This window comes from Onychostoma macrolepis, chromosome 06 (assembly GCF_012432095.1).
Source record: "Onychostoma macrolepis isolate SWU-2019 chromosome 06, ASM1243209v1, whole genome shotgun sequence".
NCBI lineage: Eukaryota > Metazoa > Chordata > Actinopteri > Cypriniformes > Cyprinidae > Onychostoma > Onychostoma macrolepis.
The window spans coordinates 12382627-12409021 of record NC_081160.1 but is presented as its reverse complement, the minus strand read 5'-3'; the positions used below and the strand labels follow the sequence as shown (position 1 = coordinate 12409021).

The window sequence follows — 26395 nt, the reverse complement described above, 5'->3', positions numbered from 1 at the left end:
GTTGTGAGGCCGGTTGGATGTACTGCCAAATTCTCTGAAACGCCTTTGGAGACGGCTTATGGTAGAGAAATGAACATTCAATTCATGGGCAACAGCTCTGGTGGACATTCCTGCAGTCAGCATGCCAGTTGCACACTCCCTCAAAACTTGCGAAATCTGTGGCATTGTGCTGTGATAAAACTGCACTCTTTTGAGCAGAACTACTTCCTTCCGCCACAGATTTAAATCTAAAGTTTACAGTTTAACAGCTGAGCCCAAGCTTACGTTACTAATTTCAAAACGTCACTTTTTAGAAATGGTAACGAAGGAACGTTGAGTTGCCTCATTAAACTTATTGTATTACTGTAGTAAAAGCTTGTATTATGTAGAGTATTATGAGAGCGAGATGGACTGAGCGACTGTGATTACCTGCATCTGATACAGTATCTCCTACAGACAATAAAACATGAGTCTAAATGTCCACTGAGGAAAGTGTTATCTTTGTCTTCTCATCAATATCCTTTCATTCTAAGCGTGATTTGTGATGACAGCACTGCTCATTTGTTAGCCGTGTCGTTGTTGAAAGTAAAAATAACTTCTGTTCACAAAAGCATTTATTTTTCAAAGTAAAAGTCTTTACTGCAGCACTGACTCATAAAAACAGTCTCTTGTCGCCATCTAAAATCACGAACACGCACCATGCCTAAACACTAAACACCTAAACACTATTAAATACTATTATTATTCATATAAAATATTATTTATTGAAAAATCATATTTACTATAATAAACAACAACAGCCATCATAAAAGTTGCTAGGCAATTCAGCCAACCGTACAAAGACAGCGCGATATACAGCATGATATAAACATGATAAAATTGAATAAACATGATAATATTTTGCCAAAACTATTTGCTCTGGAACAAATAATAGTTTAATGAGACCAAAGACTGGCCGTTAGATTTACCCAACACAAATTATTATTATTATTATTATTATTATTATTATTATATCTCGTGTTTAACCACTATAGAGACATCAGAGCCAGCGGTAAATTCCAGAAGATCTGACCGAGGTCAGGCACCTCTGCAGGTGTAATGAGCGCTGAGCGGCCGCTGAACCGATGGATCTCCCGTCCACGAAAACATCTAAGCAAATTTTGAAATGGACCTGATCTTTATTAACAAACCGCATATTTTAAGTCCAAGCAAGCACATTCTCGCCTAAAACAAATCTTAAAACTGCATTCCATGACACAAAACAGCATTATTTTTAATATTATAGTGGATTTGGCCGTCCGCCATGACACTTGCTGTGAGAAATATGGCAACTTCGGCAAGCAGAGTTATGCAAACGGTGAAGAGGACGAGGAGCTCTGTTGGACTCCAATATTGCATACCTATCAGCCAATCAGGTTCGAGAACCAGAATGAACTGTTGTATAAGTGTGTGTGTATATATATATGTATATGTATATGTATACAGTCATGGCCAAAGATATCGGCACCCTTGGTAAATATTATCAAAGACGACTGTGAAAATTAATCTGCATTGTTAATCCTTTTGACTTAAAAAGTTGATCCTTTTATTTTAGAAAATCACAAAAATCTAACCTTTCATTGGTTAGTAAGAATTTTAAATGGGGGGCATATCATTATGAAATAAATGTTTTTCTCAAATACACGTTGGACACAATTATTGGCACCCCTAGAAATTCTTATGAGTAAAATATCTCTGAAGTATATTCCCATTCATATTCACAATTTTGAGCACTCCAGGGTGATTATGAACATTAAATTATCCAGCCATGGCTTCCTGTTTCACAGAAATAAAAATAGGAGGGAAAACTAAGCCCAAATTCCCTTAATCATCCATCACAATGAGAAAAACCAAAGAATGGACTTCTGATGTGCAGCAAAAGATAACTGAGCTTTACAAATTAGTGAAGTGGCTTTAAGAAAAGAGCTAGAGCAGTGAGAATTCCCATTTCCAACCTCAGGGCAATAATTAAGAATTTCCAATCAACATAAAATGTTACTAGACTGCCTGGAAGAGGATGTGTGTCTATATCGTCCTAATGCACAGTGAGGAGGAGAGTTTGAATGGCTAAAGACTCTCCAAGGACCACAGCTGGAGAATTGCAGAAAATAGATAAGTCTTGGGGTCAGAAAACCTTAAAACAAAGTTGTCAAACAGCACCTACATCACCACATGTTGTTTGGAAGGGTTTCAAGAAAAATTCTCCTAGTTCATCCAAAAACAAACTCCAGCATATTCAGTTGTCAGACACGACAGGAACTTCAAATGGGACTGGCTTCTATGGTCAGATGAAACTAAAAAATGAGCTTATTAGCAGCAAACACTCAAGATGGGATTGGTGAACACAGGGATAGAAAGTACCCCATGTGTACAATGAAATATACTGCTGTATTTTTGATGTTGTGGACCTATATTTCTGCTGGAGGTCCTGGACATCTTGTTTAGACACATGGCATCATGAATTCTATCAAATACCAGCAGATAAAAAATCAATAAGTGACTGACTGTTAGAAATCTTATAATGGGCCATGTTTGGATCTTCCAACCGTACAATAATCCAAACACAAAAATGGGTCACTGGGCACAAAACCAAGCTTCTGCTATGGCCATTCCAGTCCTCTGACCTGAACCCTATAGAAAATGAGTGGAGTGAACTGAAGAGAAGCAGCACCAACATGGAACTGGGAATCTAAAGGGTGTGGAGTGATTCTGATTGAAGGAATAGTCTCTGATCTCTTGTCAGGTGTTCTCTAACCTCATCAGGCATTATAGGAGAACATTTAGAGCTGTTAAACTGGCAAATGGAGTTTTCAAAAAGTATTGAATAAAAGGGTGCCGTTAATTGTGGCCAATGTGTAATAGAGAAAAACATTTATTTCATAATGATATTTCCCCCCCATTTGAAATTCTTATCCAATGAAAGGTTAGATTTTTGTGGGGGTTTTTTTAAATAAAATATCAAAAGGATTAATAATGCAGATTAATTTTCACAGCTGCCTTTGATCATATTTACCAAGGGTGCCGATATTTTTGGCCATGACTGTCTGTATGTATGTGTATACTAATATGCATGTGTGTGTGTGTGTGTGTGTGTGTACATACATACATACACACACACACACACACACACACACACACACACGTTCGTTTTTGTTAAAAGTGGGGACATTCCATAGGCGTAATGGTTTTTATACTGTACTTACTGTATGTGCTATTGTCCTACACCAACCCTACACCTAAACCTACCCCTTACAGGAGACTGTGCATGTCAACTTTCCCCAAAATAACCTAATTCTGAGTGATTTTATAAGCGTTTTGAAAAGTGGGGACATGGCTCAATGTCCTGAGATGTCACCTTCACCTTGTAATACCCATGTCATACCTTTGTCATTATACAAATCTATGTCCTGACTTTTCACAAAAACGCGCACACACAGACACAGATAGATAGATAGTTTATTTATTTATTTATTAATTAATTAGGGGTGTCCCCGACTAAGGATTTTCATAGTAGAATCGGAATTTTAGAATCTTGCCGACAGTCGAATCATATGTTTGGGGGCGGGGGAAAATATATTACCAAGAGTCAAGTCAGACATTCGACAGTCATAAATAGGCTACACAGGGAAAATGTGTAAAGGACGCCTCGCAGATACAAACGGGGTAAAAAAAAAAAAATGTATTTTTTTTTTTTTAAATTAAAAGATTAAACGTCAGCGAAACCCTTAAGAATTCACAACTTTTTTTTTTTTTTTACAATAGCGTTCTTATTATAACATTATGTAGGCTATATGATGGTAGTTATAACGTTCTGCATTTCTGTTTTGAGCTGCGCACGCTGAAGATGACCAGTAGAATGAAGCATTTGACAGCAGGTTTTTAATCAATGGGATTTAACTTATTTATCTCACATAGTATACACTTTGTTATTTATATAACATAAACGTAAATATTACAACTGTGTCAGTTTGAGTCTTGTTGAAGATTTAAATCCCTGCCGCCAAGATGCTCCTCTGTCGGTGACGGATTAGAAAGCGAAACTTTAATCTATAGGGGAAGTTGGATTTATTCACGCACGTTTAAATATTTATTTAAAGCTTCTTTCTTTTAAGATTCTTATTTACAGCATTATCATAATAGGCTGTATATTAACTTATTGGGAGAAAAACGGTAGTTCGACGTGAAATCAGACACTGAGCACCCCCGTATAGCTAAAATGGCATGATCATAACACCTTTTGTGTGTGTGTGTGTGTGTGTGTGTGAGATCCTGGACCACAAAACTAGTCTTAAGTGTCAGTTTTTCTAAATTGAGATTTATACATAATCTGAGCTTGAATAAATAAATGAGCTTTCCATTGATTTATGGTTTGCTTGTTAGGATAGGACAATATCGTACACACACACACACACACACACACACACACACACGTCCACACAAACATATAGATACATATGATTACACACACACACACACACAGGCTACATACATACATATGCATACATATACTGTACATGCACACACACACACACACGTGCACACACACACATACACACACACACAAACATATAGATACATATGATTACACACACACACACACAGGCTACATACATACATATGCATACATATACTGTTCATGCGCGCGCACACACACACACACACACACATACACACACAAACATATACATACATATGATTATACACACACACACACACACAGGCTACATACATACATATGCATACATATACTGTTCATGCACACACACACACACACACACACACACACAAACATGATTATACACACACACACAGGCTACATACATACATATGCATACATATAGTGTACATGCAGACAGACGGATGGATAGATGGATAGATGGATAGATGGATAGATAGATAGATAGATAGATAGATAGATAGATAGAGCCCACACACACACCCCTATTCAGATCGACGGATCGGTTATAACTACAGATGTTTCTGTGTCTGTAAATGCATCTCTCTCACTGACTACATCGTCCCGATCAGATTCAAAATGGTCAAAGCATGATCTACATAGGCTATGATCTATATATGATCTACATTTTCGCTGATCCTTCCATGTATGCCGATCGTCTTCTATTCGCACCCTAAAGACCCGGAAGTCCCATAACTCATTCAGGACATGCGCTAAGGGCTTTCCTTACCGTAATACACCTTGAACACGGATTGCCGTAAAAACTAGTCAATGGCTGGGAAGCGTTGTCTCTTAATTGACGAGATATCTCGTCAATGGCGTTGAAAGAGTTAAAGTTGTCCAAATGAAGTTCTTAGCCATGCATATTACTAATCAAAAATTAACTTTTGATATAATTACAGTAGAAAATTTACAAAATATCTTCATGGAACATGATCTTTACTTAATGTCCTAATTATTTTTGGCATAAAAGAAAAATCTATAATTTTGACCCATACAATGTATTTTTGGCTATTGCTACAAATATATCCCTGCGATTTAAGACTGATTTTGTGGTCCAGGGTCATACACACATTTATAACACATTTTTTTTAATACAAAAACTATTGAAAAAATAGACACATCGCAAATCAGCCCAAAAATACAGAGTTGTGAATTTTTGGTCAGCCCTAAAAGTAATTTAAATTATACACACCTTGTAACCATGTTATTATTTTACTCTAACCCGGTGGAGACTGACACACCAACATCACCACTCAGTCTTTCATATTGTTTCTTTTGCATCATTAAAATGAACCCCTGGTTTTTGCAGCCTTGTTTGTAGCCAGTTTGATATTTTTAAACATTGGATATTTTTTGGTGCTATATTTTTAAACTTTCTCTTTCTGTTGTTTTTTTTAAATTTTTTACTGGTGATTATTTTCTGTTCACACCAAATATTTTATAACACCTCTGTGATACAAGGGTCTTTATCGTATTTTCCACTTTTTTTACTTTTCTGCTGTCCAATAACAATATTGAAAGTAAATGTAAAGGAAGTTTGTGCTGTTGCTATTGTAAAGAATGCAACTTTAACATGCATCTTTTTGAAAGTTAAATGGTGCATTCTTATTTCAGTGATGCTAAATTTGTGGTTACTTAAGCAGACATACCTTCATTCAGTTTTACCACTTTAACAGCAAGCCAAAGAGGCCAAGGTTTCAAATGAACTATAGAAATGTATCTTCATATTTACTCAGGTTCATTTTAAATTGTAAATTTTGGCTGCCCCTAAAATGGGTCGTACCATTTGAAATTACCAGTTGATTTAAATACGCTAGCAGTGAGTGTAATGTGCCATTACTTTCATCTAATAAAGGAAAAATCCTGCAATTTTCTGGTGTTATTTTACGATTGCTTGGGGCATTTTATCAAACTTCTCAACACACATCCTGCCACAAGATTGCTTTTAATCAGTGCACAAATCATAAGTAATAGATTAACAATAAGATTATATTTGTAGTTTCTAAGTTTTCTTTCAGCTATTTAGTTCTTCTAGTTGAAATAGATATGTGCAATTCAGTGAGCTCCACTACATAAACATTTTGGCACTCAGTTTAGCCCTCACACTGTTTCTCCATTTCTCTTAGGATCTTCCTGATGTCCAGGAGCTGATTGCTGAGGTCAATGCAGAAAAGTACTCCCTCCAAGCTGCAGCCATCTTAGGTGGGTAAACATGACCGCAGCCATTTCCATTGCACAAGAATCCAGTCATTCTTAAAGGGGTCATATGACGTTGCTAAAAAGAACATAATTTTTTTGTATTTAATGTAATGCAATGTTTATGCGGTTTAAGATTAAAAAAACACATTATTTTCCACATACTGTACATTGTTGCTCCTCTATGTTCCGCCTTTGTGAAACGCGTCGATTTTTACAAAGCTCATCGTTCCGAAAAAGCAAGGTGTACGCTGATTGGCCAGCTATCCACTGCATTGTGATTGGCCGAATACCTCAAGCATGTGATGAAAATGTTACGCCCCTTACCATAATGTGATGCCGTGTCCCGGCGCGACAACACAAAAAACAATAAAACCCATTAAAAAACGAGGCATTTGTTGCATCCAGTGGGGACATAATTACTGATTATAATGACTTATACTGTCTTTTTACACGTTGCGTTGCATATTGCGCCACATAAACATAACACCATGTTTGAATTTGTGATCAGAGAAATTACAAACAACAAGCACTACTCTGCACTGCTCAAAACTCGTGTTTGAATAGGAAATGGCAGACGTACTTACAAGCTGTGAGTCAGAAGCGCCAGACTGTCCTTGCAAAGTTGGAATTGACCCACTTTATAGAAACAGCCTTTGTGCTCAGCCAGCTTTGTAGGCTACTTTCCTCCCAAGTTCAGGAAACAATCCTCCATAAAATGCGCTGCACACATCTGAATATTTGGGTTGAACTGTTCTGGAACAGTGTTGTAAATGCAACTTAACCACTGATTTCTAGTCGTGTCCTCTTTTGGAATGCCAAACAAAGTAGTTTCGCTTTCACAACGAAACACACAGCGTCTCCACGACATGGTGGCGGCAGCAACAATACTACAGTGAAAATAATAATTCCGCCGCCTTTCTTTACGTAAACATTTGGGCGGTGTTATGCAAATCTTCCCACACAGTGACGTAGACAAGGTGTGGTCGAATCTTAACTTTTATAAAGAATATCTCTTTGGGTTTGAGACTTTCGTCTTTGCAACTTTAGGGAGCTTATCCATGCACAAACAGCTTGTAACTCCAAAGAGAAAGGAAAACTTGATCACATCATATGACTCCTTTAATGAGCCAGAAATAGTCTTGTATTGACCTTCGGCCATCATCCACATACACGGCTGCCATGTTTTGAAAGCTTCATTAGCTGCAACTGACTGTGACATTTGTATTTGTTTTAGACACAGATGATGTTGCTGAGGTGCCCCCACAGCAGCAGATTAAAGACACCATGGTAAGAGGACAAATGGAAACTTCACTGAATATTTTCAAACAATTTCCCCATTTATTAGCGTTATTAGTTTGTCCCAGATTAATTAAAATATTAAATGGGACATATTATGCGAAAATCTCTTTTATAAGGTGTTTGAACACGGTTGTGTGGCCGCAGTGTGTGAAAACAACCAGCCTATAATGGTATTTTTTTGTAATTCCAATAAATCATGAACAGTCTCTATAAACGAGCAGTTTCAGAATGTTTCAGTATGTTTTCTGTGAAGAAAACAGGCTTGTACTAATAGTGGAATGTTTATTTGCAAAGGCCAACAAATAATCCGTATGCCGGAGCCTCCGCCCTCTTCTGAAAAGGGGGCCGGGAGCACCAGCTTATTTGCATTTAAAGGGACAAACTATTAAAAAAAAAATTATCTGTGGGGTATTTTGAGCTAAAACTTCACATACACACTCTGGGGACATCAGAGACTTATTTGACATTGTTAAAAGGGGCATAATAGTTCTCCTTTAAAAAGTGATGTTTTGTCATTTAACTTAAAAAAATAAATAAATAAAATAAAATAAACTTTTGCTGATTGATATGCTCAAGGTCATGTCTAGATTACAGTTTTAGACAATGCATGCAGACATTTAACTGTTCTCCAGATACTCATACACAGAAGGGTTGAGTGGGAAGGAGGATGAGTAGAACAGTGGAATGTTGCTTGGCAGATTAATATAAACAAATTATATAATTTAATAATAAATAAAATATAAATTATGAATCCTTTTATAATTTATCCATTCTCCAAACTGCTTGTCCTATGTAGGGATGCTGGAGCCTATCCCAGCATCTCGGGCCAAAAACAGAGAAACACCCTGGATGGATGGCCGGTTCATCACAGGCCTAATGCACACAGACATACACATTCTCTCTTGCACTCATGTCTTTTGGCAATTAACTGTCTCCACTTGTACATACATAAAAGAAAATATTTTTCAATTTATATAAAAAAGTACACATCCTGAACTGCGTACGTACTCTTTTACTGGTGTGATGAAGTAAACAGAATGGTTTCAATTTATATGCATTTTGATTAAATGCAGTTTTATACAAAAGTTTGGGCACCCTTTTAATTGCGTTGATTTGAATACCTGTAGTCACTTAATGGTGATTACAACACATAATTGATTTGATTGGCTTAATGAACCTTATGCTGCAAATATGAGTGCATCCAATCATGAAAATGATATTTTAGGTAGGTAATTGCTAGTTGTGCTTTTCTTTTATTCTTTACTGGAAAGTAGTAGCATGGGAACCTCAAAAGAACTTGCTAATGAACTGATAATTTGCAATAACTAGGATAATTTGTCATTGTGAATTAGAAGGATACAATGTTATCACAAAGGTCTCACTCGGTCTTCACAATCAGAAATGTAGTTCTATCACGACAACTCTCTGAAGGTTTAACATGGTAACATGACAATGTTAATGTGTTTGGTCTTGGTGGAATAGATCTGCTATGCTGCTGCTGTGGCAGAGCAAGTACTGAGAATTGATATTGCCAATACATCCACAAAATGCTGTGTGCATGTAAGAAAATGTATATAAAGTACCCCACTCATCACAGCTAATGAAAACGTCACCTTTAGAATAAATGAACGTGAACATTGAGGTTACGCAGCTAAATATGGCCCACCCCGCTTAAAAAGCATACAAACGCAAATGCTTATTTCATTTAAAACTGTTCTCGTGTCCGTTAATGTCGGCATGTCCTCAGAATGATTACATGCAATAGACTGTGTGTTGCTCCAGCTGTATGAACACAGATGTGTAAAAACTACTGCTAATTTGCTTAATATTTCTTTCCTGCATAAGAATGCAAGACTGCTAATCATGGTTTAAAACTTGTTTATGGTTGCTAATTTTTAAATTTATTAGGCAGACCATCCAGTATGCATAGCAATATGTAAAAGAGCATTCATGTATCTTAGATGTTGATTTCTGGATGATTTCTGAAGCGCACTGCTACAGCAAGCAGTAGCCAAGTATTTGAATGTTGAGCAGCAAGCTAATTGGCTGCCGATTTAAAAAAAAAAAAAAAAAAAGAACCAATCAGCTCTGCCATGTGATGTCATTATGTCAGGTTGAATTAGACCTATCGGACTGCGCCATCTTTAGTTTCATGACAGAACTTTGGATTAAGAAAATAGAAGACAACTTGAACAGTCCTTGTGAAGGAAACAATTGGTAGGCCACGGAAAATATATGAAAGGCAGAGGCAAAGAATGGTTATAGAATAGTCACAGACAAACCAGAGACAACCTCCAAAGAACGTGCTGCTGAGTGTCATTTGTATATCATTTCACAGTCCAGTGCACTTTTCACAAGGAACAACTTAATTGAAGGGTGATGCAGAAAAACACTTTTCTGCATACTGCCAACAAGCAGAATAATTTGAAGTATGCAAAGGCTCATCTGGACGAGCCAGAATTATTTTGGAATAATGTTCTGTGGACAGATGAAACCAATAGTTATTTGGTTATAACCAGAAGCATTTTGCATGGGGGAAAAAGAACACCGCATACCAGAAGAAGAATATGCTTTCTACTGTAAAATTTGGTGGAGGGTCCATCATCCAATGGTGACACACAGGTACTGGAAACCTTGTCAAAGTTGAGGGTCACATGGATTCCAACCAGTATCAGATTCTTAGGAACAATGTTCAAGAATCAGTCAAGAGGTTGAAGTTACACCAGGATTGGTTGTTTTAGCAGAACAATGATCCAAACCATTGTTCCAAATCTACCAAGGAATTCATGCACATACACCGATAAAATGTTCTAGAATGGCCGTCCCAGTCCCTAGACTTGAACATTATCGAAAATCTATGGAATGATTTGAAGCGGGCTGTCAACACTTGGCGGCTATTAAACCTGACTGACCTGAAGATATTTTGCAAGGAAGAATGGTCCAAAATACCTGCAGTCAGAATTCGGTGACACATCAGTGGCTATAAGGAGTGTCTACATGCTGTTATTTTAGCAAAAGGAGGCTCTACTAAATATTGAAGTGATTATTACATTGGGGTGCCCAAATTTTTGCACCTGTCTGCTTTTATGATTCACATTGCACTGCGCTGTTTGTTGATTCAATAAATGTTATTTCAGAACTAAAATGTTACTGTTTCCATAAAGTATAAGTTATATCCAAATGAAGTTGCTTCAAAAGCCCAGCAAATTATAAATTAAAATTGTGTATTGCGTTAGGCTAACCGAGATTTGTCATAGCGCTTGCATATTGTTGCTCTTTCGTTGATTTTGATTGCTTCTATTGTCCTCATTTGTAAGTCGCTTTGGATAAAAGCATCTGCTAAATAACTAAATGTAAATGTATAATTATCAGGGGTGTCCAAATCTTTGCATAAAACTGTCATTCTCATGAATGGAGTTAAGCACACAAGGTACATGAATTCCAGAAGTTATACATTTATCTGAATTTAAGTCGTAAACAGAAATATTAGTGTAGAAAATCAAGTAGTTGGTATGCGCTTTTCCCATGGCATGCTGTATTTTTTAATGTTTTAAAGGTATAGTTCACCGAATATTGCTGAAAATGTACTCCCCCTCAGGTAATCTTATATGTACAGTAGATGAGTTTGTTTCTGAACAGATTTGGAGAAATTTAGCGTTACATCACTTGCTCACCAAATTATATAATGCCTAAATGTCTCCAAATCTGTTCAGATGAAGAAACAAACTCATCTTTATCTATGATGGCCTCAATTATTGGATGAACTATTCCTTTAATGATAGCAAGGATTTATAGCCTATATTTCTCTTTTCTAGCAGTCTTTTCATCATAGCCCTTGTAGGAAATCAGCATGTAATGTATATGTTTGTACTTACGTTGTTTTTTAATTTTAAAGCTGTTTTTCTATTTTATCCATAGCCTCTCTCTGATCGTTTGGATAATTTCCGGCTAGACCCCACCCTCTTGAGCAAGCAGCCCAATCTGGTGCAGTTTCCTCCAGATTTCCAGCCAATTCCATGCAAGCCTCTCTTCTTTGATCTGGCTCTCAACCATGTGGCTTTTCCACCTCTTGATGACAAGGTGGAGCAGAAGGGCAAGGGTGGCATCACTGGCTACTTCAAAGGCTTCTTTGGCTTTGGAAGTTAAATCTGGCCTGTTTGGCTGTATTTGAAGTCATCTGAATATAACTATCCCCTCAAGACCAAGAGTTATGGATCCTTATACAGTCAAACCATTTCCCCAAAACACGACATTATAGGGTTTTTAAGAGGTGTAAGTGCAGCCTGGTTGATAGTAAATTCAGACTGACTTTTTTTGTTATTATTTTTTAATCTGCAAGAAAGTGTTTTATAAATCCTGACAAGTATATTAATCAGTGGTAATGCTTGGTGTCACTACACCCTCTATCATCCAGAGTAAAAAGTTTTAGTCTGTCTTTGATTATTGTATTTTTATTTTATTTTATTTTTTCTAAGTAAGATACCTTTGTTTGCTTAGATCTCAATCTGCCTAGCACATTATAAAAGTGGGCTTATTGTTTCACGGAAGAAGTCCGTAACACCGCTGATTATCTAATATATTTGTTCCAACTGTGGGCTTTAGTGGTCAGTCATGTCAATCATTTTGATGACATGAAGAACTCGATGTTTATTCTAAAAGGATATTACTGTCACTTGAACAATCAACTGACAGAACACAGGAATTACCCTCATTGTTACCCTGTCTTATGTATAGATAATGTCAAGGGCTATAGGTAATATCATCTTGCTTGTACCTTGCATATACACTGGCATAATTTAGTTTCAAATGTCATATGACTTATTTTAACACTCATCTGAATGCAAAGCCATAAAGCAGAAGGTAGCGATTTGCTAGTGTTTTATTTGATCATTTCATAATATAATTTGCTAACTTCTGTTCTAAAGATTCATTCTAACTAATTGCTTTCAACTTGCAGATGTTTTTTTTTTTTTTAATTCCTTATTTTGTCAGTTTTGTGAACAAATGTTGGTGAGAATTCATTTAATCTTCGACAGGTATTACACCATTATGATGATCCTGTTCAAATGGATAGGATATTATAAATGATGAAACTGAGTGATTTTTAGTTTGAAGTCTCCTGATTTAACAATAAAAATTAAAAGCTTTTTTTGGTCATTGCATGTACCATGGATTTGAATTGGGTCAGATATTGAAGATTTTGTCTGCCTGTGTGTTTCTATAATCAGGTCCGTAAGCATACCAAAATGCATGAGACTAAACTAAACTTTAGTTACTTTCTACGTATATGATTAAGAAGTCTCGAGTAGATGTTTATCACAGCTCTTGACAGCTTCCTGTTGTCATCTGTTCATCTTCACATTCCTAACCACATGCACAGCGTTCCAGGCAGGGTGCATTTCAGGCCTGAGGAATGTTACACACAAGGCAGTTTAAACAAAGCTGTCAGTTAGAAGGCTGCTTTCTCCTGTTTAGTTGCAACTTGGATTTTATTATGTTTGGTAATGGATTAATCAGTTATATTACAGCACAGAAATTCCAAGTCCTTACATTTTTATTTAGTGAAGGTAAAATTCAGTTTAATTTGACAAACTTATATCCATCAAAATCAAGTGTCGATCAAAAAATGTTTGGTTTCTTTTGTTTGAAGGAGAGACAGCTAATTAAAAGCCCAAAATAAAACATTTGTTACAAGTACCACACCCCAATGTGAGTTATCCTCCCTCAATCCCAGCCACTCCTTAACTGTACTGTACTCTTTTTTTTTTTTTTTTTTTTTGTAAAGTATCAAGCTATTTGGAACATCACTTAAGATTTTCATAATGCATGAGGACTGTAATGTGGCTATGGCATTACATAGATTCACTCGAATCAGATAAATACTGATTAGTAGACATGACATGCTTTATGTAATATGAAATCACTTCACAAAAATTACTTCAAACGTTTTCTAATGATTGTATAATTATAGATATACATTATAGATATTAAGTTTTTTGAACATCCTATTGAGAGACTACATGTGTCATTAGACTATTTAAAAAACAGCGAAAAGGGGGGGCAGGGGGATGGGGTGACTTGTAACACCATCAGTTTAACCACTTTGAAAGTAAGTACTGGGATGAAATCTCTCTCAAATCATACATGACTAACACCGTCAAAAAAGAAAAAAGTTATAGGACTGGAGATACAGATAATTAGGTACAGAAAAATCAACATTTAATTTTTGGCTTCGGGTTAATGTGTTAAATTAATCGGATAAAATTGACTCAATTTCCATCTGTATATCAAAATGTCATGGATGACTAGACAGGAGAGGTTATAACACTGTCCCCATGAGCCCGTAATGTATGTACATACAGTAAAAAGTGTATTTGTTAGTGTAGTTTTATGTGTCTGTTATATATTTATTCATAGTTGTTTGCCGTTTTAGAATTAAATATTTCCTGTCATTTAGAATCTTTAAATTAAAATGCTTGGGAAGTAAATTTGATTGACAATAAATTTATTTTCAAAATTTAAACTGATGTCCATATTTTTATTAGTGTTACAACCTTCCCCCGGTAGTGGCATAAGTTATGACAACAGTACTCTTTGACATTGATCTACACAATATAGGAGTAAGTTGTATATGAAAAAAATAAATAAATACCAGATTTGTAACAAATAAATGGGGAAATACAAAAAAAGACAGAAAAATTAACTGGGTAAGGGTGGTAGACAGAAAGAGGGAGTGACTGGGGCAAGACATTACACCTGAATCTCTGTTACACCCTACCATGTGACGGTACATGTTAGAAATGTGGGCTAACTACCACGGCCCTGAGAGAAAGTGACCCAACAACATTCCACACCATCTTACATTCACAGATTCTACACATTTAACAAGTTAACAAGTCTTAAATAGTACAGTGTCCTGTAAATAATTCATATGGTTATACTGAACTACTGTTAATAATTCTTCAACAGTGCAACATGTCTAACAAAACTGTCAATTTTAATAAACTAAATACTAAATCACTTCAATTCAGATAAGATTAGTGTTTTACTAGTCACAATCTAATTTTGGGCTTATTGATAATGTAGTGACTTACATTTCTTCCTTTTCCTATAGGCTAACTTTTAATTACTATCAACTGGGCTAGAAGAAAAAAACGATGAATGATAGAGATGTGTGTAAATGTGTATGTGTGGGTGAAAAAATGGGAAGGTTAAACTGGTCTGCCCGGTCCTGCAAAAGGAGGTGGTCTGGGTGTCGCCCAACACCTGTTACTCAGGGCGGAGTGGAGACAGAAGAACAGCTTTACTTCACCACTGTATGACAGTTCTACAGAGACAGAAAGTGTGTACAGAGACGTTTGTGGAGGTAAAGAATAAACAGAAGTGAGACAGATTCACAAACTCACACACCCGCGGCAGAGAAGGTGAATCTCGCCTCACTACAACTTTTAGGATGTTCAGGAAGAAAGAAAACACCGTGAAAGATGATTCCAAGATAAACAAGTGAGTTCTGTTGGTTATTTTATCCTCCAGGCTGTTTTGGTTCTGTTCTGTTGGCAGGCAGGTCTGAGATCAGTTTTAGACCGACTCGGGTAACCAGAGCCTGTGAAGGTGCAAAGATGGTTAACACTATATCTTCCTGGTAACATTAGATCTGAAATCTGTAATGGTTAACCCTTTACAATCAAAAATGATCTGTAATGTGTTATATTCTGGAGCCTACAACAACCAATTTGTAAATATAATTGGTTTCTTGGTCAGTGATATTTTATTCTCATTAAAAATTTTACACTTTCATTCCACTTAGCTCATGTACTGAGTTTATTAGTCTAAGTAATACGAGGAAATGGAATAACTAGTTCCATGGGCCCTTATGCTGGTTGTTTTGGTTATAATATAAACTCTGCTTTCTAAACACAAGTTAGAATTATTATGGTTTGTTAAAATTACATTAGAGTGGATACAAATTTTAGAATTTTTCAGGGGTGATAAAGAACAGAGACATTTGGGTTAGTGCAGTACAGTATCAGCTGGACTGGGATCAGGTCAGGAGCTTAATTTGTAACAAAGCAAACCAGACAAATGTTGATCATCTGTAAGCATGTTCTTGGAATTGTTGTATAGAGATCAGATCTCCCATCTGAACACACCACCAATCAGATCTGATTAATGTATGTGTAATGTAGATACAACTGAACAGCTAAATAAAGGTTATAACATGTTGTGTAAATATTCAGTAGTCAGGGTTTCCCAATAAAAGCAAATGTAAAAAAAAAAAGATGGAAACAGTGAAAGGAGTGTCCTGACTGCTTAAGCTCAGTTCCTGTCAGGGCTGACGTTCTTGTTCCTCCACTAGGCTGCTGGGTGTTGGTCCATTGTTTCGACACTAATGCAAACGTGACATTTCAAAGACAAACACAATATAGTTCTAGTAAAATGTTACAGAAGGCAGAAAGAAACAAAGATTTTATAAGTTCTATATTAGAACACAAAACAACAACAACAAAAAAGTAGACATTAGAACGATTCAGAAAAACTATTACTTTTTAGTAATTGTATGTGCTATGTATTGTGTAATTCAGTGTTTGCATACCCAGAAGTCCTGAAAGCACTCCAGCAGTACACATTTTGGATGTCTACCTTCTCTGGCCCTTTTCTGACCCATTATGAAATTAGGTGTGAGCTGAAATGGAACAAAATAAAGTATGAATTCTTCATGACTCTGCTAAGAGCATCCAACAATGTCAGCTGTGATCTTCTGATGCTGCTGTGTAGACAGGTTAATTTCATTAACTAAACCAATGTTTAGATGACAGCTGATTTTATACTTTCGTGACTGACTTACATTTTTATGAAATTAAGATTTGCTACAATATGGGGTCATTGTCGTCCTGTGTGTTGGTTTAGAAGAATCTGCAAAAACAGTTGATTCTGTTTAAACATATGGAAATTTTAAAGCTAATCAGTCACAAATAGTTTTCTCTTGATCAGTACAGCAAGTTCTGCTCTGTACACTTTCACAGGCCTTCAAGGGCATGGTCTCTGTGTTAAAAGCCTGTCCAAAAAAATTGGTTGTATGGGTGGGGGAAGAGATATTAATAGAATGTGTGTGGCTGGTGGTGTGGCATTGTTTGCATTCTTGGATAGAAACGATGAAACTGCACTAGCATGATGGGGGCATTTTTACAGTTTTATCTGTTTGACAGTGTCAAACTAGTTTTCATTCAAATGGATGTCACAAAATTTGGTTTCACTAATCTGAGAAATCTGAGTCAGATATTTTATCTTATGATATAACAAAGCAGTTGGATATAACCAATATTTACCAACTAACTAATAAATCAGGGGTGGTAATTAAATAAACTGGGATGATGACTAAGGAGTAATTCCACTGGAATCCCAATGAGGTCCAACAGGAAGGAATATGTTTGCTTGTTTTTTTGTTTGTTTGTTGTTGTTTTTTTATTTGCCAGTTACTCCAATATCCAGAAACATACAGATACAGTCACAAACATACATTAGGGGAAAAGGGGGAAGAAAGAAATACATTAAAAAAAGTAAAAAAAACAAACAAACAAAAAAACATTTCAAACATAACAGGCAGGAAAGTAATTATACCCAGTAAAATAGGGAATCAGGGGAGGTTATTAAGATAATGCCAAAGAGATGTCCAAATCTTCCAAAAGTCATTAGACTTTTGATGTGTGTCATAAGTGAGTTTCTCAAATGGAAGTAATGCAGATATTTGAGACATCCACATTTTGAAAGAAGGTACCCGAGGGGATGACCACAATAACAATATACATTTCTTAGCATATATAAACCAAAATAGACCAAAATTACATAAGTGTTTAGCATGAGAGTCAAATATTGTCTCCACTCCAATAGAAAACAAATACAATTCCAGAGAGAAACAGAATTGCAACTTAAGGAGCTCTTGTAGAAATGTATGTATTTTAGTCCAAGAAGGGATGATTTTATTACAATAACAAAAATAATGAAGAAATGTTCCCTTTTGTTTTTTAGTTAAAACAGAGCATTCACAATATAAAAAGCTGTCATTCATTAATAATTAACATTCATTATGAATATTTACATTCTTACATGATATACCGCTTTAACAGATGATTAGTTCATAGTTACAATGTATTTAACTTGTATTATGTAATTTCTCTGTGGACCCCCTCAGGTATGTTTGGGACTCTTGGAGGTACATGAATCCTTGGTTGAAAATCCTGGTTCTAATCCTTATCAAGTGAAGTTTCTTAGACCTCACTGAAACAATGCCACATGCATTCATGTTTTATGTCTGAAAAAGTTCTGCTGACCATATTCTCTTGATATTGTGAGCCACAGAAAAAAAGTCCTCTGTCATTTTCACTGTTACAATGTCTCTAATCAAAATTGTACAATACATGTATATCCTACTGATGTGTGTGATCATCCTAAGTGATTTGATGCTCTACACATATTTATTTCCTAAAGTCTAATGCAAAAATTTGTATTTATTTATTTTGCATTTGAGTATCTTTTACACATTGCCATACTAACTCTTAATTTTGAACTGGCAGATCACAGGTGAGTAACCTGGCCTTGCTGATTGCACGCATGCAGAAGAATGCCGACACTGTTGAGAAAGATGTACTGCGAGCAGAAGAGCTGCTACTCATAGTAAGATAACACATTCTATTAAATTTATATACGTGTGTGTGTATGTTTATATATTATATATATATATATGGCATATAAATACCCCTGCCCCCTTTGCTCAGGATGCTGACAATGAGAAAAATAATAGGAAATTACAACATCAGAAGGAAACAGCAGACCTCTTAGGCCAGGCTGAGGGGCTTCTAAAAGATCTGTTCCTGGATATGGACAAAGCCAAGAAAATGAAACACCCTCAGGCTGGAGAAATAGAGAATGAGTGAGTGACACAAAAGGCATCCTTCACACTCTGATGTTCATGACTTAGTCTGTTGCTCTGTCACATCTAAACTGAGCTAGCAGGGTTGCACCATGTATTTTCTGTCTCATCTATATGATTATATTGAAAACTAATAATAATTGTGATGATTTCCACAAGTTCCATAATTGATTTTTATATATATTTTTTTTTCCCACTAATTAGTGTTAGTCGTCTTCATGAGCGTTGGCTGAAAGACTGTTCCCTTTACCGAGAGCTGTATGAGCCACTGAATGAGGTGGAACTACAGCCAAGAATTAACTGGGCTCTGGTGCTGAACCAAAAACAGGTCAGAAAACACATTAACATGCACACAAAGAAAAAGAGAGAGGGACTAATCATTTGCTTTTGTATTAATAATTAAAAGTAATTGTCACACAATAATAATAACAATAATAATGTGTGTATGTGTATGTGTGTGTGCGCGTGCACGTGCACGTTTTTGTGACATGAGGACACATAGGTATGACATAGGTATTACAAGGAGAAGGTGACATATGAGGACATTGCCCCATGTCCCCATTTTTCAAAATGCATATAAATCACACAGAATGGAGTGTATTGAAAATCTGAAATAGTAGAATGTTTCCTGTAAGGGGTAGGGTAGGTGTAGGATTGGTGTAGGGCAATAGCACATACAGTTTGTACAGTATAAAAACCATTTCTCCTATGGAATGTCCCCACAATTCACAAAAACAAACGTGTGTGTGTGTGTGTGTGTGTGTGTGTGCGCGTGTTTGTGTTTGTGTGTGTGTGTTGATTAATTAGTATTTTGGAATATTTATGAATATTACAGAAAGAGGCAAGCAAAGAGGATTATGGCCCCACTCTGGATGACCTGAAGAAGCAGATTGCAGCTCATAACATCCTTCATAAGGAGATTGAGTCTTACAACAACCAGCTATGCCCTGGCTCAACCAGCTCCCAGGTGAGCTTAAAAAAAAATCTACCAAATAGGCATTTTATTTCTGTTACCAAGACTTGAATTTCTCATGATCAGGTTTTGCTGTCATCAATTACTCACTCATGTCATTCTAATGCTTCGATTCTGAATCTTCAAAAACACAAATGAAGATATTTGTAATGAAACCTGAGACATTTTTGTCCTTTCTCAAAACCAAATTTTGATGCTTCAGGAAAACATCATAAAAGTAATACATATGAACCGAATGGTTACATCCAAACCTTCTGGAGAGACATGCTTTATATGATTTATAAAATTGAGTTGTATGATGAACAGATTTATTTTAGGCATTTATTGACATTAACCTTGATGAACGCACATTTCAAAGCATCAAAATTTTGATGTTCAGTGGAAGGACACTTATTTTTATAAAAATCTCTTATATTTCATTAAAATATTCTTCACTTGTTGTTGGAAGATGAACATGTCTTAGGGGAAAAACATGAGGGTGAGTAATTGCTGAGAGAATTTTCATCAACTAATCCTTTATTCACAAAACTTAAAATCCCCCATGTCATTCCAGGAGGAATATGCTGCCATTAAGAAGCAATATGCTAACCTACTGGTAAGAAATCATTCCCATCACTGACACATGGATGATTTTTGAAGTCGACTTCTCATGCCTCTTTAAATTGTAAGACATACTGTTTATGTCAGGAATGTCCAGTGAGTTTTAATAAGAACAAGGAGAGAACAGAATAAAAAAAATCAAATTTTGGATTTTCATTGGTTTACAGGATAACTCAAAATGGAGACATCACTATCTCAACAGCCTGTACGACTACATGCAAGACTGTGAGAAGGAGGTGGCATACATGAGGGAGGAGCAGAACAAGACCCTTAAACAGGACTGGAGTGATCAGATGGTTGACCATGCTGATATCCGCAGACAGTATGAGGTGAGCTGATCACATGACCTGTACAATGGAGTGGACTGAAGGACAGATATCTATATAGAACAATGTTTCTCAAACTGTGGTACTTGGGGTCCATCAGACGGTGATGAGCAGTCTTGTTTTTGTGCCAAAAACACTTTTTATAGCCCAAAAGTTTCAGTTCAGGTTTCATCAGACCATAAAACATTTTGCCACATTGTTTTGGCAAAATTTAGGCAGATTTAGAAGACGCAGAGGATTAAATTAGTTTTTGAAGGGAATGCACCCCCTGATATACCTAAATGCGTCTATGTTCGTGCGAATCATTTGTGATCCAGCTTCAGCTACAGAAGAAGTTAGTATAAGGGTTTTTAATGAATCTTTGCAAATCGCCTTCCCTAATAATCTGCTAATTAGCAAGTTTCACGATGAATGTGGCTAAAGTAAACAGTCCCTCAGAGAGCGGCTCAGAAGAGAGGGGCGGGGTCAGCAGAGCTAATTAACATTTAAAGGAAAATTATACAAAATGGCTTGCTCTGACAAGAGTTTTTGACAGGTTTAAAAGGTGTTTTTTACACTATCATTGAGAAATTTAAAATTTTTAGCTGAATCTTTCGATTTGCACACACTGACAATGATCAAAACACCCCTGTTTTGAAGTCATAGTTGCAGATTAATAGTTACAAATGTGCAGAATGGCATTCACATAAAGAAAATGACACATGTGTACGACATATTTACTTTTGCACTTTACTTCAGTTTTGCTGTACAACGTCAAGTTGGCACTTACCTCTCAGATCTGGCAGTAAAAGTTCAAATCCTTGCTCTTTGACTTTTGCTACTCCTGTTGCAGAACTCACTTGTGCACTTGTACTTGTAATGCAGATGTGGGAGAGCAGAAAAGGGGGTGGGGCTGGGGTGCGAATGAAGCCATTTTATTGGTCGATGCCTGACCAATGAACTACGCCAGCCATCGCGACTTGCCGTGTGGAAAGCAACATTTTTATGCGTATGTAGCACTGGGATGTCAGTAATGAACCTTTTTCAATTTAAACTTATAAAAATAGTGTTTGATAATGTCTAAAAGTACATTAAAAAGCAAATCCTAAAGAAAAAGCAGACCGGTAATACTCTTTTGAACAACTAGAGTAGAGATAAATACATAATTTATTAAACGGCCGTAAGGGCATCTAAACCATGGCATTGTCACGGTGCACACACACAAGGGAAGCAAAACTCAACATAGGCAAGACAAGGCAAGGCTGGGACACACAGGGACACCAGGAGTAACGAGTAGACCAGACGAAAAGGAACTAAACAGGCAGGAACTAAATACACAAGATAATTAACACACACAGCTGAACTGAATTAACTAATAATCACACTGAACAAGGACAGGAACATGACCAAAAATAGAAACATGAGTGCGGGATTTATATGATTATCTTTCTGGCCACCAAATGCCTCTATAATTTGCCTCTTTTCACTGGAATTTAAAAACATTTTCTCTATTTTAACCCTAAATACTACATTGTAATATACATAATATAAGCATATTAGAAAATGTTAAATAGTCATTCATGGATCATAATTATTGCACATATTATTTGGTACCAAAATCTCCACAAAATATTAAAGCTGCAGTAGGAGATCTTGGAAAATACTAACTTTAGCCTGATAGCACTGAAAGCGAATGTCCCACCCTCCCTGCAATCGCCATCTAAAGCCACGCCCCCTGCACGCATATACGCTCACAGACCAGAATACCAGAGATAACATTACTACAATAGGCTAAATCAGCGGTTCCCAATTCCAGTCCTCCGTAAATCCGTGAATGAATGTTCCGAAGTGAAGTAAACTTCAACGGATTTCCCCTGCTCAGGGAGCAGGGAGCAAAGAACACTGCGTAGGGAGCATGTCATTTGGAACACTGTTCATGCACGTAGCTCACTTCTAACGAGCTGGTTATCTGAATCGGGTGTGTTAACTTATCGAGACATGCAAAATATGCAGAGCGGGGGGCGTGAGGCCTGGAATTGGGAACCACTTAGCTACATCGTCATTCACCAGTGAGAAAACTTTATAGTACAGTTAGTAAAAGTACTACAATACCAGGAAGGAAGATCGGGTTGTTGATGTTTGTCTGCCATTCTCGCTCTGTCTGCACAGAGTGCGTGATCATGCTGATGACGTATCCTGTCTGCATGAACCGGGTGCGCAGAGGTATGCAAATACATATGTTGACAGGCAGGTAGGAAAGTCAATAAAAACGCTCGGACCGAGCGTTTTTACCGGACGAACATTTCTTGGCCCTACGCCTACAGATAAATACATTTAGACCACTTAACTTAATGATTGGGATGTGAAGAGACATTCAATCGGCATAACAAAAAATGTTTCTGAAGACAATCACCTATTGCACCTTTAACTAAACAGAACTGAGCTAAAATGTAGTACAGTTATTTTACTGGTTAAAAGTTACATTTAAGGTGTTTGGTCACATTTGACTGCCAAGGAATATGAGAACATATTAATGCTGTCTCATTCCCCAGAATAAAATGCTATTGTAAAGCGTAGTCAGCGTAGTTATCAATGCACAATCAATGCACATTATTTGTTCATAATTACTAGAAATTGCTGCAAATATAGTGAAACTGCTGTCTGTCCCGATTAATCCCATTCAAACATATTGACAGCGCGGAGTTGTTTGGAACTTTTGAGCGCTCCATGAACCACGTGAGCGTGTGGGGGTGAAATCAAAGCATGTCGCAAATCTGTTTCTCAGAGGCTCTGGTACAGCGATATTACTCCGCAATATGCAGTAGGATATACAGTCATGGCCAAAAGTATTGGCACCCTTGGTGAATATGATCAGAGAAGGCTCTGAAAATAAACCTGCATTATTTATCCTTTTGATCTTTTATTTTTTTTAAATCACAAAAATCTAACCTTTCACTGAAATGAAAGTGTGAATTGAAAATGGGGGAAAATCTCATTATGAAATTGATGTTTTTCTCGGACACAATTATTGGTACCCCTAGAAATTCTTATAAGTAAAATATCTCTGAAGTATATTCCCATTCATATTTACAATTTTGAGCACACCAGCGTGATTATGAACATGAAATTATCCAGCCATGGCTTCCTGTTTCACAGAAACATAAATAGGAGGGAAAACAAAGCCCAAATTCCCTTATTCATCCATCACAATGAGTTAAACCAAAGAATATAGTTCTGATGTGCAGAAAAAGATAATTGAGCTTCACGAATTAGTGAAGTGGCTTTAAGAAAAGAGCTAGAGCAGTGAAAATTCCCATTTCCACCATCAGGGCAATAATTAAAGGGGTGGTTTAATGCTTTTTTTTCTTTGCTTGATTGTGTTTATGGGGTGCAATATAACATGTCTTCGTGTTTCGTTTGTTAAAAAATGCCTTATTTTTCATATATTTCACCTTTATTGTAAGCCGCTTTCTCCTCTGTCATTTGAACGACCGGTTGACTTCCTGATTCTATGAAACCACTCCCTCAGAAACGGGCAATGGGCTCAGATTGGTTAGTTGGGCCGGTGTGTTGTGATTGGCTAAACTGCGTACTGCACATTGTCCGGAAACATGATGCCCATTACCTTCACGGGCGACAGTTGCATGTGCTGCGATCAAATGTAAATAATGGTGTCAATATTGCCGTATCAGTTTGAGCCAGAATCAGACCCAGAAAGTGGTAATGAAGAGAGTCAAGCAGAACTTCCGCAAGCACGGCTCTTACAAAACATTTCTGACTGATAAGTTTGCTGTTGTGATTACATATCATTTTTTTTTAAGTTTGTACACGTTTGTCATAGACACACTAAATAGCATTTAACTAACTGACTACTAAAACCAGCGTTGGCGTTTGTTTACGTCCTTGATAAAACTAAAACATTATGTCTGAAATTATACATGCAAATACATTTAAAATTATGAAATCTTACTTACAGGTTGTGGCCCAACAACTGCTTCCTCTGGTTTTAAAGTTGGAACTGCTCCATGTTTTAGTAATAGTTTCTGTGTGAATCCAGCATTGAACTCGTGTAGATTCTGGAAGCTGTCTTCCATAAAATGCGCAGCACAGAGAGCTAAATTAGGATAGTAATTGTCAGGAACATAATCAAACATAAATTTTAACCATTGTTGACGAACTACAGCATCCGTAGGAAGCCCGAACACAGAAGACCTGACTAGCTGGGTGAAAATAACACCGTTTCGACGGCATGGCTACAACTCTCCACTATAACTCTTCCTCTTCGACACAGCCGCAGAACATGGCCTTGCCCCCTTTTTTGCATGTTCCAGATGCAAATTTATGGGTTTTTTACGTATGCAACCCGGGAAGTATCTCGTTGTAGTCCCATATGAGTCGTTTTTGTAGGCATTAAACTTCCTGATTTTTAAAAGACGATATCTCCGCTTACATTGAACTTTCAGCGCAGCAACTTTGCAGATACTGTTCATGCACCAACAGCAACATTACACACTATTTAAAATGAAAAAAGTGAAATCGCAGTAAACCACCCCTTTAAGAATTTCCAATCAACATAAAATGTTACGAAACTGCCTGGAAGAGGACGTGTGTCTATATTGTCCTAATGCACGGTGAGTAGGAGAGTTTTAGTGGCTAAAGACTCTCCAAGGACCACAACTGGAGAATTGCAGAAAATAGTTGAGTCTCGGGGTCAGAAAACCTTTTTTAAAAAAAAGCCAAACAGCCCCTACATCACCACATGTTGTTCGGGAGGGTTTCAAGAAAAATTCTCCTAGCTCATCCAAAAACAAACTCCAGCATATTCAGTTGTCAGACACGACTGGAACTTCAAATGGGACTGGCTTCTATGGTCAGATGAAACTAAAAAAAATAACTTTTTAGCAGCAAACACTCAAGATTGTCAGTCCTCTGTGTGTGTGTCATGTGTTCCCGCCTCTTGTGTCCATATTTGGTCTTGTTCCTTGTTAAGTGTGATTATTAGTTAAGTCTTGTCCAGCCATGTTTTGGTAATTATCAGTAATTGTCATGTGTATTTAGTTCCTGCCTGTTTAGTTAGATTTTGTCTGGTCTACTCGTTATTCCCGGTGTTCCTGTCTGTGTCTGCCTTGCCTTGTCTTGCCCTGCCCTGTCCTGATGTCATCATTAAAGACTATTATTTTGAAGTTTATCCTCGTCTCCGTGTTCCTCGTTCCTCCCTGCTGTGTGCATCGTGACAAAGATGGGTTTGGTGTACATGTGTTTATGTGTACAATGAAATATACTGCTGTATTTTTGATGTTGTGGGCCTATATTTCTGCTGGAGGTCCTGGACATCTTGTTTAGACACATAGCATCATGGATTCTGTCAAATACCAACAGATAAAAAATCAATAAGTGACTGACTCTGTTAGAAATCTTATAATGGGCCATGTTTGGATCTTCCAACCGTACAATAATCCAAACACAAACCTCAAAATCAACACAAAAATGGGTCAGTGGGCACAAAACCAAGCTTATGCTATGGCCATTCCAGTCCTCTGACCTGAACCCTATAGAAAATGAGTGGGGTGAACTGAAGAGAAGAAGCACCAACATGGAGCTGGGAACAGTGTCTG

General features: G+C 36.9%; 2 protein-coding genes across 2 annotated transcripts in view; both read left to right on the top strand.

Moving 5' to 3' along the window:
• srp68 (signal recognition particle 68) overlaps positions 1 to 13132 on the top strand; it is an 87191-nt gene extending 74059 nt beyond the window's left edge. The window contains exons 14-16 of the mRNA XM_058777898.1: positions 6604 to 6679; positions 7911 to 7963; positions 11894 to 13132. Coding sequence (XP_058633881.1) covers positions 6604 to 6679; positions 7911 to 7963; positions 11894 to 12121 — 357 coding nt within the window. The 3' untranslated portion in view covers positions 12122 to 13132. The remainder of the gene's footprint in view (positions 1 to 6603; positions 6680 to 7910; positions 7964 to 11893) is intronic.
• Positions 13133 to 13267: 135 nt separating this feature from the next.
• evpla (envoplakin a) overlaps positions 13268 to 26395 on the top strand; it is a 43017-nt gene continuing 29889 nt past the window's right edge. Inside the window, exons 1-7 of the mRNA XM_058777894.1 lie at positions 13268 to 15478; positions 18547 to 18646; positions 18748 to 18902; positions 19107 to 19230; positions 19738 to 19869; positions 20429 to 20470; positions 20643 to 20804. Of these exons, the coding sequence (XP_058633877.1) occupies positions 15429 to 15478; positions 18547 to 18646; positions 18748 to 18902; positions 19107 to 19230; positions 19738 to 19869; positions 20429 to 20470; positions 20643 to 20804 (765 nt within the window). The 5' untranslated portion in view covers positions 13268 to 15428. The remainder of the gene's footprint in view (positions 15479 to 18546; positions 18647 to 18747; positions 18903 to 19106; positions 19231 to 19737; positions 19870 to 20428; positions 20471 to 20642; positions 20805 to 26395) is intronic.